General features: G+C 40.4%; 1 protein-coding gene across 3 annotated transcripts in view; it reads left to right on the top strand.

Moving 5' to 3' along the window:
* DYSF (dysferlin) overlaps positions 1-18377 on the top strand; it is a 438078-nt gene that overhangs the window by 68671 nt on the left and 351030 nt on the right. For all 3 annotated transcript variants that reach the window (XM_056552799.1, XM_056552788.1, XM_056552789.1), the window contains exon 2: positions 17773-17828. In XM_056552799.1, coding sequence (XP_056408774.1) covers positions 17773-17828 — 56 coding nt within the window. The remainder of the gene's footprint in view (positions 1-17772; positions 17829-18377) is intronic.

The raw sequence follows: 18377 nt of genomic DNA, 5'->3' as shown, positions 1-18377 counted from the left end.
ATCTACAGATCCTCCATAATAGTGTGTCATCTACAGATCCTAATAACAGTGTCATCTTCAGATCCCCCATAACAGTGTCATCTACAGATCCCCATAACAGTGTCATTTACAGATCCCCATAACAGTGTGTCATCTACAGATCCCCATAACAGTGTCATCTACAGATCCCCATAACAGTGTGTCATCTACAGATCCCCCATAACAGTGTCATCTACAGATCCTCATAACAGTGTCATCTACAGATCCTCATAACAGTGTCATCTACAGATCCTCCATAATAGTGTCATCTACAGATCCCCCATAACAGTGTCATCTACAGATCCTCATAACATTGTGTCATCTACAGATCCCCATAACTGTGTGTCATCTACAGATCCACATAACAGTGTCATCTACAGATCCTCATAACAGTGTCATCTTCAGATCCCCCATAACAGTGTCTTCTATAGATCCCCATAACAGTGTCATCTACAGATCCCCCATAACAGTGTCATCTACAGATCCTAATAGCAGTGTCATCTTCAGATCCCCCATAAGTGTGTCATCTACAGATCCCCATAACTGTGTGTCATCTACAGATCAACATAACAGTGTTATCTACAGATCCTAATAACAGTGTCATCTTCAGATCCCCCATAACAGTGTCATCTACAGATCCCCATAACAGTGTCATCTACAGATCCCCCATAACAGTGCCATCTACAGATCCCCCATAACAGTGTCATCTACAGATCCTCATAACATTGTGTCATCTACAGATCCCCATAACTGTGTGTCATCTACAGATCCACATAACAGTGTCATCTACAGATCCTAATAACAGTGTCATCTTCAGATCCCCCATAACAGTGTCATCTACAGATCCCCATAACAGTGTCATCTACAGATCCACATAACAGTGTCATCTACAGATCATAATAACAGTGTCATCTTCAGATCCCCCATAACAGTGTCATCTACAGATCCCCATAACAGTGCCATCTACAGATCCCCCATAACAGTGCCATCTACAGATCCCCCATAACAGTGCCATCTACAGATCCCCCATAACAGTGTCATCTACAGATCCCCATAACTGTGTGTCATCTACAGATCCCCATAACTGTGTGTCATCTACAGATCCACATAACAGTGTCATCTTCAGATCCCCCATAACAGTGTCATCTACAGATCCCCATAACAGTGTCATCTACAGATCCCCCATAACAGTGCCATCTACAGATCCCCCAAAACAGTGTCATCTACAGATCCTCATAACATTGTGTAATCTACAGATCCCCATAACTGTGTGTCATCTACAGATCCACATAACAGTGTCATCTACAGATCCTAATAACAGTGTAATCTTCAGATCCCCCATAACAGTGTCATCTACAGATCCCCATAACAGTGTCATCTACAGATCCACATAACAGTGTCATCTACAGATCCTAATAACAGTGTCATCTTCAGATCCACCATAACAGTGTCATCTACAGATCCCCAAAACAGTGTCATCTACAGATCCCCCATAACAGTGTCATCTACAGATCCCCATAACAGTGTCATCTACAGATCCCCATAACAGTGTGTCATCTACAGATCCCCCATAACAGTGTCATCTACAGATCCTAATAACAGTGTCATCTTCAGATCCCCCATAACAGTGTCATCTACAGATCCCCATAACAGTGTCATCTACAGATCCATATAACAGTGTCATCTACAGATCCTAATAACAGTGTCATCTTCAGATCCCCCATAACAGTGTCATCTACAGATCCCCCATAACAGTGTCATCTACAGATCCCCATAACAGTGTCATCTACAGATCCCCATAACAGTGTGTCATCTACAGATCCCCCATAACAGTGTCATCTACAGATCCTAATAACAGTGTCATCTACAGATCCCCATAACAGTGTGTCATCTACAGATCCCCATAACAGTGTCATCTATAGATCCTCCATAACAGTGTGTCATCTACAAATCCTCATAATAGTGTCATCTACAGATCCTCCATAATAGTGTGTTATCTACAGATCCTCATAATAGTGTCATCTACAGATCCTCCATAATAGTGTGTCATCTACAGATCCTAATAACAGTGTCATCTTCAGATCCCCCATAACAGTGTCATCTACAGATCCCCATAACAGTGTCATTTACAGATCCCCATAACAGTGTGTCATCTACAGATCCCCCATAACAGTGTCATCTACAGATCCTCATAACAGTGTCATCTACAGATCCTCATAACAGTGTCATCTACAGATCCTCCATAATAGTGTGTTATCTACAGATCCTCATAACAGTGTCCTCTACAGATCCCCCATAACAGTGTGTCATCTACAGATCCTCCATAACAGTGTGTCATCTACAGATCCCCCATAACAGTGTCATCTACAGATCCCCCATAACAGTGTCATCTACAGATCCCCATAACAGTGTCATCTACAGATCCCCCATAACAGTGTGTCATCTACCGATCCCCCATAAGTGTCATCTGCAGATCCCCATAACAGTGTATCATCTACAGATCCCCATAACAGTGTCATCTACAGATCCTCATAACAGTGTGTCATCTACAGATCCCCATAACAGTGTGTCATCTACAGATCCTCCATAACAGTGTGTCATCTACAGATCCCCCATAACAGTGTCATCTACAGATCCCCATAACAGTGTCATCTACAGATTAACATAACAGTGTCATCTACAGATCCCCATAACAGTGTCATCTTCAGATCCCCTATAACAGTGTGTCATCTTCAGATCCCCTATAACAGTGTGTCATCTACAGATCCCCCATAACGGTGTGTCATCTTCAGATCCCCCATAACGGTGTGTCATCTTCAGATCCCCCATAACGGTGTGTCATCTACAGATCCCCATAACAGCGTCATCTACAGATCCTCATAACAGTGCCATCTTCAGATCCCCATAACAGTGTCATCTACAGATCCTCATAACAGTGCCATCTTCAGATCCTCCATAACAGTGTCATCTACAGATCCACATAACAGTGTCATCTACAGATCCTCATAACAGTGTGTCATCTACAGATCCCCCATAACGGTGTGTCATCTACAGATCCCCCATAACAGTGCCATCTACAGATCCTCATAACAGTGTCATCTTCAGATCCTCCATAACAGTGTCATCTACAGATCCACATAACAGTGTCATCTACAGATCCCCCATAACAGTGTGTCATCTTCAGATCACCCATAACAGTGTGTCATCTACAGATCCCCATAACGGTGTGTCATCTACAGATCCCCATAGCAGTGTGTCATCTACAGATCCCCATAACGGTGTGTCATCTACAGATCCCCATAACAGTGTCATCTACAGATCCTCATAACAGTGTCATATACAGATCTTTATAACAGTGTCATCTACAGATCCCCATAACAGTGTGTCATCTACAGATCCCCATAACAGTGTCATCTATAGATCCTCCATAACAGTGTGTCATCTACAGATCCTCATAATAGTGTCATCTACAGATCCTCCATAATAGTGTGTTATCTACAGATCCTCATAATAGTGTCATCTACAGATCCTCCATAATAGTGTGTCATCTACAGATCCTAATAACAGTGTCATCTTCAGATCCCCCATAACAGTGTCATCTACAGATCCCCATAACAGTGTCATTTACAGATCCCCATAACAGTGTGTCATCTACAGATCCCCATAACAGTGTCATCTACAGATCCCCATAACAGTGTGTCATCTACAGATCCCCCATAACAGTGTCATCTACAGATCCTCATAACAGTGTCATCTACAGATCCTCATAACAGTGTCATCTACAGATCCTCCATAATAGTGTGTTATCTACAGATCCTCATAACAGTGTCCTCTACAGATCCCCCATAACAGTGTGTCATCTACAGATCCCCCATAACAGTGTGTCATCTACAGATCCCCCATAACAGTGTCATCTACAGATCCCCCATAACAGTGTCATCTACAGATCCCCATAACAGTGTCATCTACAGATCCCCCATAACAGTGTGTCATCTACAGATCCCCCATAACAGTGTCATCTGCAGATCCCCATAACAGTGTATCATCTACAGATCCCCATAACAGTGTCATCTACAGATCCTCATAACAGTGTGTCATCTACAGATCCCCATAACAGTGTGTCATCTACAGATCCTCCATAACAGTGTGTCATCTACAGATCCCCCATAACAGTGTCATCTACAGATCCCCATAACAGTGTCATCTACAGATTAACATAACAGTGTCATCTACAGATCCCCTTAACAGTGTCATCTTCAGATCCCCTATAACAGTGTGTCATCTTCAGATCCCCTATAACAGTGTGTCATCTACAGATCCCCCATAACGGTGTGTCATCTTCAGATCCCCCATAACGGTGTGTCATCTTCAGATCCCCCATAACGGTGTGTCATCTACAGATCCCCATAACAGCGTCATCTACAGATCCTCATAACAGTGCCATCTTCAGATCCCCATAACAGTGTCATCTACAGATCCTCATAACAGTGCCATCTTCAGATCCTCCATAACAGTGTCATCTACAGATCCACATAACAGTGTCATCTACAGATCCTCATAACAGTGTGTCATCTACAGATCCCCCATAACGGTGTGTCATCTACAGATCCCCATAACAGTGCCATCTACAGATCCTCATAACAGTGTCATCTTCAGATCCTCCATAACAGTGTCATCTACAGATCTTCATAACAGTGTCATCTTCAGATCCTCCATAACAGTGTGTCATCTACAGATCCACATAACAGTGTCATCTACAGATCCCCATAACTGTGTGTCATCTTCAGATCCCCCATAACAATGTGTCATTTACAGATCCCCATTACTGTGTCATCTACAGATTCCCATAACTGTGTCATCTTCAGATCCCCCATAACAGTGTGTCATCTACAGATCCCCATAACAGTGTGTCATCTACAGATCCCCATAACAGTGTCATCTACAGATCCTCATAACATTGTCATCTTCAGATCCTCCATAACAGTGTCATCTACAGATCCTCATAACATTGTGTCATCTTCAGATCCCCCATAACAGTGTGTAATCTACAGATCCCATAACTGTGTGTCATCTTCAGATCCCCATAACAGTGTGTCATCTACAGATCCCATAACAGTGTCATCTACAGATCCTCATAACAGTGTCATCTACAGATCCTCATAAAAGTGTCATCTACAGATCCTCATAACAGTGTCATTTTCAGATCCTCCATAACAGTGTAATCTACAGATCCTCATAACAGTGTTATCTTCAGATCTCCCATAACAGTGTGTCATCTACAGATCCCCATAACAGTGTGTCATTTACAGATCCCCCATAACAGTGTCATCTACAGATCCCCATGACTGTGTCATCTTCAGATCCCCCATAACAGTGTGTCATCTACAGATCCTTCATAACAGTGTGTCATGTACAGATCCCCCATAACAGTGTCATCTACAGATCCTCATAACAGTGTGTCATCTTCAGATCCCCCATAACAGTGTGTCATCTACAGATCCCCCATAACAGTGTGTCATCTACAGATCCTCATAACAGTGTATCATCTACAGATCCCCCATAACAGTGTCATCTACAGATCCTCATAACAGTGTCATCTACAGATCCCCATAACTGTGGGTCATCTTCAGATCTCCCATAACAGTGTCATCTACAGATCCTAATAACAGTGTCATCTTCAGATCCCCCATAACAGTGTGTCATCTACAGATCCCCATAACAGTGTGTCATCACAGATCCCCATAACAGTGTGTCATCTACAGATCCCCATAACTGTGTGTCATCTTCAGATCTCCCATAACAGTGTCATCTACAGATCCCCATAACAGTGTGTCATCTACAGATCCCCATAACAGTGTGTCATCTACAGATCCCCCATAACAGTGTGTCATCTACAGATCCCCATAACAGTGTCATCTACAGATCCCCATAACTGTGTCATCTTCAGATCCCCCATAACAGTGTGTCATCTACAGATCCTTCATAACAGTGTGTCATGTACAGATCTGCATAACAGTGTCATCTACAGATCCTCATAACAGTGTCATCTACAGATCCCCCATAACAGTGTGTCATCTACAGATCCTCATAACAGTGTGTCATCTACAAATCCTCATAACAGTGTCATCTACAGATCCTCATAACATTGTGTCATCTACAGATCCCAATAACTGTGTGTCATCTTCAGATCCCCCATACTAGTGTGTCATCTACAGATCCCCATACTAGTGTGTCATCTACAGATCCCCATAACAGTGTGTCATCTACAGATCCCCCATAACGGTGTGTCATCTACAGATCCCCATAACAGTGTCATGTACAGATCCTCATAACAGTGTCATCTTCAGATCCTCCATAACAGTGTCATCTACAGATCCTCATAACAGTGTCATCTACAGATCCCCATAACAGTGTCATCTACAGATCCCCATAACTGTGTCAACTTCAGATCCCCATAGCAGTGTGTCATCTACAGATCCAAAATAACAGTGTGTCATCTACAAATCCCCCATAACATTGTGCCATCTACAGCTCCAACATAATAGTGTCATCTGCAGATCCCCATAACAGTGTGTTATCTACAGATCCCCCATAAGTGTGTCATCCACAAATCCTCCATCACAGTGTTTCACCTACAGATCCCCATAACAATGTTTCATCTACAAATCCCACATAACAGTGTGTCATTTACAGATCCTTCATAAAAGTGTGTCAACTACAGATTCCCCATAACAGTGTCATCTACAGATCCCCCATAACAGTGTCATCTACAGATCCCCCATAACAGTGTCATCTACAGATCCCCCATAACAGTGTCATCTACAGATCCCCATAACTGTGTCATCTTCAGATCCCCCATAACAGTGTGTCATCTACAGATCCTTCATAACAGTGTGTCATGTACAGATCCCCATAACAGTGTCATCTACAGATCCTCATAACAGTGTCATCTACAGATCCCCCATAACAGTGTGTCATCTACAGATCCTCATAACAGTGTGTCATCTACAAATCCTCATAACAGTGTCATCTACAGATCCTCATAACATTGTGTCATCTACAGATCCCAATAACTGTGTGTCATCTTCAGATCCCCCATACTAATGTGTCATCTACAGATCCCCATACTAGTGTGTCATCTACAGATCCCCATAACAGTGTGTCATCTACAGATCCCCCATAACGGTGTGTCATCTACAGATCCCCATAACAGTGTCATGTACAGATCCTCATAACAGTGTCATCTTCACATCCTCCATAACAGTGTCATCTACAGATCCTCATAACAGTGTCATCTACAGATCCCCATAACAGTGTCATCTACAGATCCCCATAACTGTGTCAACTTCAGATCCCCATAACAGTGTGTCATCTACAAATCCCCCATAACATTGTGCCATCTACAGCTCCAACATAATAGTGTAATCTGCAGATCCCCATAACAGTGTGTTATCTACAGATCCCCCATAAGTGTGTCATCCACAAATCCTCCATCACAGTGTTTCACCTACAGATCCCCATAACAATGTTTCATCTACAAATCCCACATAACAGTGTGTCATATACAGATCCTTCATAAAAGTGTGTCAACTACAGATTCCCCATAACAGTGTCATCTACAGATCCCCCATAACAGTGTCATCTACAGATCCCCATAACTGTGTCATCTAAAGATGCCCCCATTGAAGTGTGAAATCCACAAATCCCCTACTGACATGGACAAAATTGTTGGCACCCTCCTGTTAAAGATAAAAAAAAAATCCCACATATTATGGATATGACGCTGAGCATGTGCACTCAACTTTTTTGGTTGACCATGGCTAGACCTGTGGAACCTGTCCTGTGAAACTGCTGTATGGTCTTGCCCACTGTGCTGCAGCTTTGTTTCAGGGTTTTTATGTAGAGCAAAAATTATTTTTGTCAGATCGTCAGAGATATATAATGTGAGGGGTGGACTCACTTATGGGAGATACTGTATATATAATGTGAGGGGTGGAGTCACTTATGGGATATACTGTATATATAATGTGAGGGGTGGACTCATCACTTATGGGATATACTGTATATATAATGTGAGGGGTGGACTCACTTATGGTAGATACTATATATATAATGTGAGGGGTGGACTCACTTATGGGATATACTGTATATATAATGTGAGGGGTGGAGTCACTTATGGGAGATACTGTATATATAATGTGAGGGGTGGACTCACTTATGGGAGATACTGTATATATAATGTGAGGGGTGGACTCACTTATGGGATATACTGTATATAATGTGAGGGGTGGAGTCACTTATGGGATATACTGTATATATAATGTGAGGGGTGGAGTCACTTATGGGATATACTGTATATAATGTGAGGGGTGGACTCACTTATGGGATATACTGTATATATAATGTGAGGGGTGGAGTCACTTATGGGATATACTGTATATATAATGTGAGGGGTGGACTCACTTATGGGATATACTGTATATATAATGTGAGGGGTGGAGTCACTTATGGGAGATACTGTATATATAATGTGAGGGGTGGAGTCACTTATGAGATATACTGTATATAGTGTGAGGGGTGGAGTCACTTATGGGAGATACTGTATATATAATGTGAGGGGTGGGGTCGCTTATGGGAGATACTGTATATATAATGTGAGGGGTGGACTCACTTATGGGAGATACTGTATATATAATGTGAGGGGTGGAGTCACTTATGGGAGATACTGTATATATAATGTGAGGGGTGGAGTCACTTATGGGAGATACTATATATATATAATGTGAGGGGTGGACTCACTTATGGGATATACCGTATATATAATGTGAGGGGTGGAGTCACTTATGGGAGATACTGTATATATAATGTGAGGGGTGGACTCACTTATGGGATATAATATATATATAATGTGAGGGGTGGAGTCACTTATGGGATATGCTGTATATATAATGTGAGGGGTGGACTCACTTATGGGATATACTGTATATAATGTGAGGGGTGGAGTCACTTATGGGATATACTGTATATAATGTGAGGGGTGGACTCACTTATGGGATATACTGTATATATAATGTGAGGGGTGGAGTCACTTATGGGATATACTGTATATAATGTGAGGGGTGGACTCACTTATGGGAGATACTGTATATAATGTGAGGGGTGGAGTCACTTATGGGATATACTGTATATATAATGTGAGGGGTGGAGTCACTTATGAGATATACTGTATATATAATGTGAGGGGTGGACTCACTTATGGGAGATACTGTATATATAATGTGAGGGGTGGACTCACTTATGGAAGATACTGTATATATAATGTGAGGGGTGGAGTCACTTATGGGAGATACTGTATATATAATGTGAGGGGTGGACTCACTTATGGGATATACTGTATATATAATGTGAGGGGTGGAGTCACTTATGGGATATACTGTATATATAATGTGAGGGGTGGACTCACTCATGGGAGATACTGTATATATAATGTGAGGGGTGGAATCACTTATGGGATATACTGTATATATAATGTGAGGGGTGGAGTCACTTATGGTAGATACTGTATATATAATGTGAGGGGTGGACTCACTTATGGGATATACTGTATATATAATGTGAGGGGTGGAGTCACTTATGGGATATACTGTATATATAATGTGAGGGGTGGAGTCACTTATGGGATATACTGTATATATAATGTGAGGGGTGGAGTCACTTATGGGAGATACTGTATATAATGTGAGGGGTGGGCTCACTTATGGGAGATACTGTATATATAATGTGAGGGGTGGAGTCACTTATGGGATATACTGTATATAATGTGAGGGGTGGAGTCACTTATGGGATATACTGTATATAATGTGAGGGGTGGAGTCACTTATGGTAGATACTGTATATATAATGTGAGGGGTGGACTCACTTATGGGATATACTGTATATATAATGTGAGGGGTGGAGTCACTTATGGGATATACTGTATATATAATGTGAGGGGTGGAGTCACTTATGGGATATACTGTATATATAATGTGAGGGGTGGAGTCACTTATGGGAGATACTGTATATAATGTGAGGGGTGGAGTCACTTATGGGAGATACTGTATATATAATGTGAGGGATGGACTCACTTATGGGAGATACTGTATATATAATGTGAGGGGTGGAGTCACTTATGGTATATACCGTATATATAATGTGAGGGGTGGACTCACTTATGGGAGATACTGTATATATAATGTGAGGGGTGGACTCACTTATGGGATATACTGTATATATAATGTGAGGGGTGGAGTCACTTATGGTATATACCGTATATATAATGTGAGGGGTGGACTCACTTATGGGATATACTGTATATAATGTGAGGGGTGGACTCACTTATGGGAGATACTGTATATAATGTGAGGGGTGGAGTCACTTATGGGATATACTGTATATATAATGTGAGGGGTGGAGTCACTTATGGGATATACTATATATAATGTGAGGGGTGGAGTCACTTATGGGATATACTGTATATATAATGTGAGGGGTGGAGTCACTTATGGGATATACTGTATATAATGTGAGGGGTGGAGTCACTTATGGGATATACTGTATATATAATGTGAGGGGTGGAGCCACTTATGGGAGATACTATATATAATGTGAGGGGTGGACTCTCTTATGGGAGATACTGTATATATAATGTGAGGGGTGGACTCACTTATGGGATATACTGTATATAATGTGAGGGGTGGAGTCACTTATGGGAGATACTGTATATAATGTGAGAGGTGGAGTCACTTATGGTATATACTGTATATATAATATGAGGGGTGGAGTCACTTATGGGAGATACTGTATATATAATGTGAGGGGTGGAGTCACTTATGGGATATACTGTATATATAATGTGAGGGGTGGAGTCACTTATGGGATATACTGTATATATAATGTGAGGGGTGGACTCACTTATGGGATATACTGTATATAATGTGAGGGGTGGACTCACTTATGGGAGATACTGTATATATAATGTGAGGGGTGGAATCACTTATGGGAGATACTGTATATATAATGTGAGGGGTGGAGTCACTTATGGTATATACTGTATATATAATGTGAGGGGTGGACTCACTTATGGGAGATACTGTATATATAATGTGAGGGGTGGACTCACTGATGGGAGATACTGTATAAATAATGTGAGGGGTGGACTCACTTATGGGATATACTGTGTATATAATGTGAGGGGTGGACTCACTTATGGTATATACTGTATATATAATGTGAGGGGTGGAGTCACTTATGGGATATACTGTATATATAATGTGAGGGGTGGACTCACTTATGGGATATACTGTATATATAATGTGAGGGGTGGAGTCACTTATGGGATATACTGTATATATAATGTGAGGGGTGGAGTCACTTATGGGATATACTGTATATATAATGTGAGGGGTGGAGTCACTTATGGGATATACTGTATATATAATGTGAGGGGTGGACTCACTTATGGGAGATACTGTATATAATGTGAGGGGTGGACTCACTTATGGTATATACTGTATATATAATGTGAGGGGTGGAGTCACTTATGGGAGATACTGTATACATAATGTGAGGGGTGGACTCACTTATGGTATATACTGTATATATAATGTGAGGGGTGGAGTCACTTATGGGATATACTGTATATATAATGTGAGGGGTGGAGTCACTTATGGTATATACTGTATATATAATGTGAGGGGTGGAGTCACTTATGGGATATACTGTATATATAATGTTAGGGGTGGACTCACTTATGGTATATACTGTATATATAATGTGAGGGGTGGAGTCACTTATGGGATATACTGTATATATAATGTGAGGGGTGGAGTCACTTATGGGATATACTGTATATATAATGTGAGGGGTGGAGTCACTTATGGGATATACTGTATATATAATGTGAGGGGTGGACTCACTTATGGGAGATACTGTATATAATGTGAGGGGTGGACTCACTTATGGTATATACTGTATATATAATGTGAGGGGTGGAGTCACTTATGGGAGATACTGTATATATAATGTGAGGGGTGGACTCACTTATGGGATATACTGTATATATAATGTGAGGGGTGGAGTCACTTATGGGAGATACTGTATATATAATGTGAGGGGTGGACTTACTTATGGGATATACTGTATATATAATGTGAGAGGTGGAGTCACTTATGGTATATACTGTATATATAATATGAGGGGTGGAGTCACTTATGGGAGATACTGTATATATAATGTGAGGGGTGGAGTCACTTATGGTATATACCGTATATATAATGTGAGGGGTGGACTCACTTATGGGATATACTGTATATAATGTGAGGGGTGGACTCACTTATGGGAGATACTGCATATAATGTGAGGGGTGGAGTCACTTATGGGATATACTGTATATATAATGTGAGGGGTGGAGTCACTTATGGGATATACTGTATATATAATGTGAGGGGTGGAGTCACTTATGGGATATACTATATATAATGTGAGGGGTGGAGTCACTTATGGGATATACTGTATATATAATGTGAGGGGTGGAGTCACTTATGGGATATACTGTATATAATGTGAGGGGTGGAGTCACTTATGGGATATACTGTATATATAATGTGAGGGGTGGAGCCACTTATGGGAGATACTGTATATATAATGTGAGGGGTGGACTCACTTATGGGATATACTGTATATAATGTGAGGGGTGGAGTCACTTATGGGAGATACTGTATATATAATGTGAGGGGTGGACTTACTTATGGGATATACTGTATATATAATGTGAGAGGTGGAGTCACTTATGGTATATACTGTATATATAATATGAGGGGTGGAGTCACTTATGGGAGATACTGTATATATAATGTGAGGGGTGGAGTCACTTATGGGATATACTGTATATATAATGTGAGGGGTGGAGTCACTTATGGGATATACTGTATATATAATGTGAGGGGTGGAGTCACTTATGGGATATACTATATATAATGTGAGGGGTGGAGTCACTTATGGGATATACTGTATATATAATGTGAGGGGTGGAGTCACTTATGGAATATACTGTATATAATGTGAGGGGTGGAGTCACTTATGGGATATACTGTATATATAATGTGAGGGGTGGAGCCACTTATGGGAGATACTGTATATATAATGTGAGGGGTGGACTCACTTATGGGATATACTGTATATAATGTGAGGGGTGGAGTCACTTATGGGAGATACTGTATATATAATGTGAGGGGTGGACTTACTTATGGGATATACTGTATATATAATGTGAGAGGTGGAGTCACTTATGGTATATACTGTATATATAATATGAGGGGTGGAGTCACTTATGGGAGATACTGTATATATAATGTGAGGGGTGGAGTCACTTATGGGATATACTGTATATATAATGTGAGGGGTGGAGTCACTTATGGGATATACTGTATATATAATGTGAGGGGTGGACTCACTTATGGGATATACTGTATATAATGTGAGGGGTGGACTCACTTATGGGAGATACTGTATATATAATGTGAGGGGTGGAGTCACTTATGGGATATACTGTATATGTAATGTGAGAGGTGGAGTAACTTACGGAATATACTGTGTATATAATGTGAGGGGTGGAATCACTTATGGGAGATACTATATATAATGTGAGGGGTGGAATCACTTATGGGAGATACTGTATATATAATGTGAGGGGTGGAGTCACTTATGGTATATACTGTATATATAATGTGAGGGGTGGAGTCACTTACGGAATATACTGTATATATAATGTGAGAGGTGGAGTCACTTATGGGAGATACTATATATAATGTGAGGAGTGGACTCTCTTATGGGAGATACTGTATATAATGTGAGGGGTGGAATCACTTATGGGAGATACTATATATAATGTGAGGGGTGGAATCACTTATGGGAGATACTGTATATATAATGTGAGGGGTGGAGTCACTTATGGTATATACTGTATATATAATGTGAGGGGTGGAGTCACTTATGGGATATAATGTATATAATGTGAGGGGTGGAGTCACTTATGGGATATACTGTATATATAATGTGAGGGGTGGACTCACTTATGGGATATACTATATATATATAATGTGAGGGGTGGAGTCACTTATGGGAGATACTGTATATATAATGTGAGGGGTGGACTCACTTATGGGATATACTGTATATATAATGTGAGGGGTGGACTCACTTATGGGATATACTGTATATAATGTGAGGGTGGACTCACTTATGGGATATACTATATATAATGTGAGGGGTGGAGTCACTTATGGGAGATACTGTATATATAATGTGAGGGGTGGACTCACTTATGGGATATACTGTATATATAATGTGAGGGGTGGAGTCACTTATGGGAGATACTGTATATATAATGTGAGGGGTGGGGTCACTTATGGGAGATACTGTATATATAATGTGAGGGGTGGACTCACTTATGGGAGATACTGTATATATAATGTGAGGGGTGGAGTCACTTATGGGAGATACTGTATATATAATGTGAGGGGTGGAATCACTTATGGTATATACTGTATATAATGTGAGGGGTGGAGTCACTTATGGGATATACTGTATATAATGTGAGGGGTGGAGCCACTTATGGGAGATACTGTATATATAATGTGAGGGGTGGACTCACTTATGGGATATACTGTATATAATGTGAGGGGTGGAGTCACTTATGGGAGATACTGTATATATAATGTGAGGGGTGGACTTACTTATGGGATATACTGTATATATAATGTGAGAGGTGGAGTCACTTATGGTATATACTGTATATATAATATGAGGGGTGGAGTCACTTATGGGAGATACTGTATATATAATGTGAGGGGTGGAGTCACTTATGGGATATACTGTATATATAATGTGAGGGGTGGAGTCACTTATGGGATATACTGTATATATAATGTGAGGGGTGGACTCACTTATGGGATATACTGTATATATAATGTGAGGGGTGGACTCACTTATGGGAGATACTGTATATAATGTGAGGGGTGGACTCACTTATGGGAGATACTGTATATATAATGTGAGGGGTGGAGTCACTTATGGGATATACTGTATATATAATGTGAGAGGTGGAGTAACTTACGGAATATACTGTGTATATAATGTGAGGGGTGGAATCACTTATGGGAGATACTATATATAATGTGAGGGGTGGAATCACTTATGGGAGATACTGTATATATAATGTGAGGGGTGGAGTCACTTATGGTATATACTGTATATATAATGTGAGGGGTGGAGTCACTTATGGGATATAATGTATATAATGTGAGGGGTGGAGTCACTTATGGGATATACTGTATATATAATGTGAGGGGTGGACTCACTTATGGGATATACTATATATATATAATGTGAGGGGTGGAGTCACTTATGGGAGATACTGTATATATAATGTGAGGGGTGGACTCACTTATGGGATATACTGTATATATAATGTGAGGGGTGGACTCACTTATGGGATATACTGTATATAATGTGAGGGTGGACTCACTTATGGGATATACTATATATAATGTGAGGGGTGGAGTCACTTATGGGAGATACTGTATATATAATGTGAGGGGTGGACTCACTTATGGGATATACTGTATATATAATGTGAGGGGTGGAGTCACTTATGGGAGATACTGTATATATAATGTGAGGGGTGGACTCACTTATGGGAGATACTGTATATATAATGTGAGGGGTGGAGTCACTTATGGGAGATACTGTATATATAATGTGAGGGGTGGAATCACTTATGGTATATACTGTATATAATGTGAGGGGTGGAGTCACTTATGGGATATACTGTATATAATGTGAGGGGTGGACTCACTTATGGGATATACTGTATATAATGTGAGGGGTGGAGTCACTTATGGGATATACTGTATATATAATGTGAGGGGTGGAGTCACTTATGGGAGATACTGTATATATAATGTGAGGGGTGGAGTCACTTATGGGAGATACTGTATATAATGTGAGGGGTGGACTCACTTATGGGATATACTGTATATATAATGTGAGGGGTGGAGTCACTTATGGGAGATACTGTATATATAATGTGAGGAGTGGACTCACTTATGGGATATACTGTATATATAATGTGAGGGGTGGAGTCACTTATGGGAGATACTGTATATATAATGTGAGGGGTGGAATCACTTATGGGAGATACTATATATAATGTGAGGGGTGGAGTCACTTATGGGATATACTGTATATATAATGTGAGGGGTGGACTCACTTATGGGATATACTGTATATATAATGTGAGGGGTGGACTCACTTATGGGAGATACTGTATATATAATGTGAGGGGTGGAGTCACTTATGGGACATACTGTATATATAATGTGAGGGGTGGAGTCACTTACGGAATATACTGTGTATATAGTGTGAGGGGTGGAGTCACTTATGGGATATACTGTATATATAATGTGAGGGGTGGACTCACTTATGGTATATACTGTATATATAATGTGAGGGGTGGACTCACTTATGGGAGATACTGTATATATAATGTGAGGGGTGGAGTCACTTATGGGATATACTATATATATAATGTAAGGGGTGGAGTCACTTATGGGATATACTGTATATAATGTGAGGGGTGGACTCACTTATGGTATATACTGTATATATAATGTGAGGGGTGGACTCACTTATGGGAGATACTGTATATATAATGTGAGGGGTGGAGTCACTTATGGGATATACTGTATATATAATGTGAGGGGTGGAGTCACTTATGGGATATACTGTATATATAATGTGAGGGGTGGACTCACTTATGGGATATACTGTATATATAATGTGAGGGGTGGAGTCACTTATGGGATATACTGTATATATAATGTGAGGGGTGGAGTCACTTATGGGATATACTGTATATATAATGTGAGGGGTGGACTCACTTATGGGAGATACTGTATATATAATGTGAGGGGTGGAGTCACTTATGGGAGATACTGTATATATAATGTGAGGGGTGGAGTCACTTACGGAATATACTGTGTATATAGTGTGAGGGGTGGAGTCACTTATGGGAGATACTGTATATATAATGTGAGGGGTGGACTCACTTATGGGATATACTGTATATAATGTGAGGGGTGGAGTCACTTATGGGATATACTGTATATAATGTGAGGGGTGGACTCACTTATGGGATATACTGTATATAATGTGAGGGGTGGACTCTCTTATGGATATACTGTATATATAATGTGAGGGGTGGAGTCACTTATGGGAGATACTGTATATAATGTGAGGGGTGGAGTCACTTATGGGATATCCTGTATATATATGTGAGGGGTGGAGTCACTTATGGGATATACTGTATATATAATGTGAGGGGTGGAGTCACTTATGGGATATCCTGTATATATAATGTGAGGGGTGGAGTCACTTATGGGATATACTGTATATATAATGTGAGGGGTGGAGTCACTTATGGGATATCCTGTATATATAATGTGAGGGGTGGAGTCACTTATGGGATATACTGTATATATAATGTGAGGGGTGGAGTCACTTATGGGAGATCCTTTATATATAATGTGAGGGGTGGACTCACTGTACTTTACCTTTCTCCCTGCACTGTCGATGTTTACACTGTGTTCACAATAAAATACATATTCAGAACCCTAATTCCTTTTCCTTCTCAAAATCTTCATGACTATTTTCCAGGGGTTAAGAAGAAAACCAAAGTCATCAAGAACAACTCGAACCCCATCTGGAATGAGGTAAGTGATGGTCGGTGGGGGGCGGGGTGGGCTAGGGGGGGGGTCAGGTGAAGACACTTTCCATATTATTTGTATGATCCTAGTGATGAGGAATGACGTTGTATCACATTCTGCTCTAGGAAAATATTTTTTTTTATATATCAACTGGCTCCAGAAAGTTAAACAGATTTGTAAATTACATCTATTAAAACATCTTAATCCTTTCAGTACTTATGAGCTGCTGAAGTTGAGTTGTTCTATTCTGTCTAAATGCTCTCTGATGACACGTGTCTCGGGTGATGTCCAGAGTAGAAACAAATCCCCATAGAAAACCTCTTCTACTCTGTGCAATTCCCGAGACAGACAGAGATGTCAGCAGAGAGCATTGTTGCCAGACAGAAAAGAACAACTCAACTTCAGCAGCTGATAATTATTGGAAGGATTAAGATTTTTTAATAGGAGTAATTTACAAATCTGTTTAACTTTCTATAGCCAGTTGATATAAAAAATAAAAAATAAAGTTTTTTCCTGGAATTCCCCTTTAAATTGAGATACACAGTATCACACACA

The sequence above is a fragment of the Hyla sarda genome, chromosome 1, assembly GCF_029499605.1.
Source record: "Hyla sarda isolate aHylSar1 chromosome 1, aHylSar1.hap1, whole genome shotgun sequence".
Classification (NCBI taxonomy): Eukaryota; Metazoa; Chordata; class Amphibia; order Anura; family Hylidae; genus Hyla; species Hyla sarda.
Note: the sequence above shows the minus strand (reverse complement) of the source record. Positions and strands in the feature narration are given on the sequence as shown.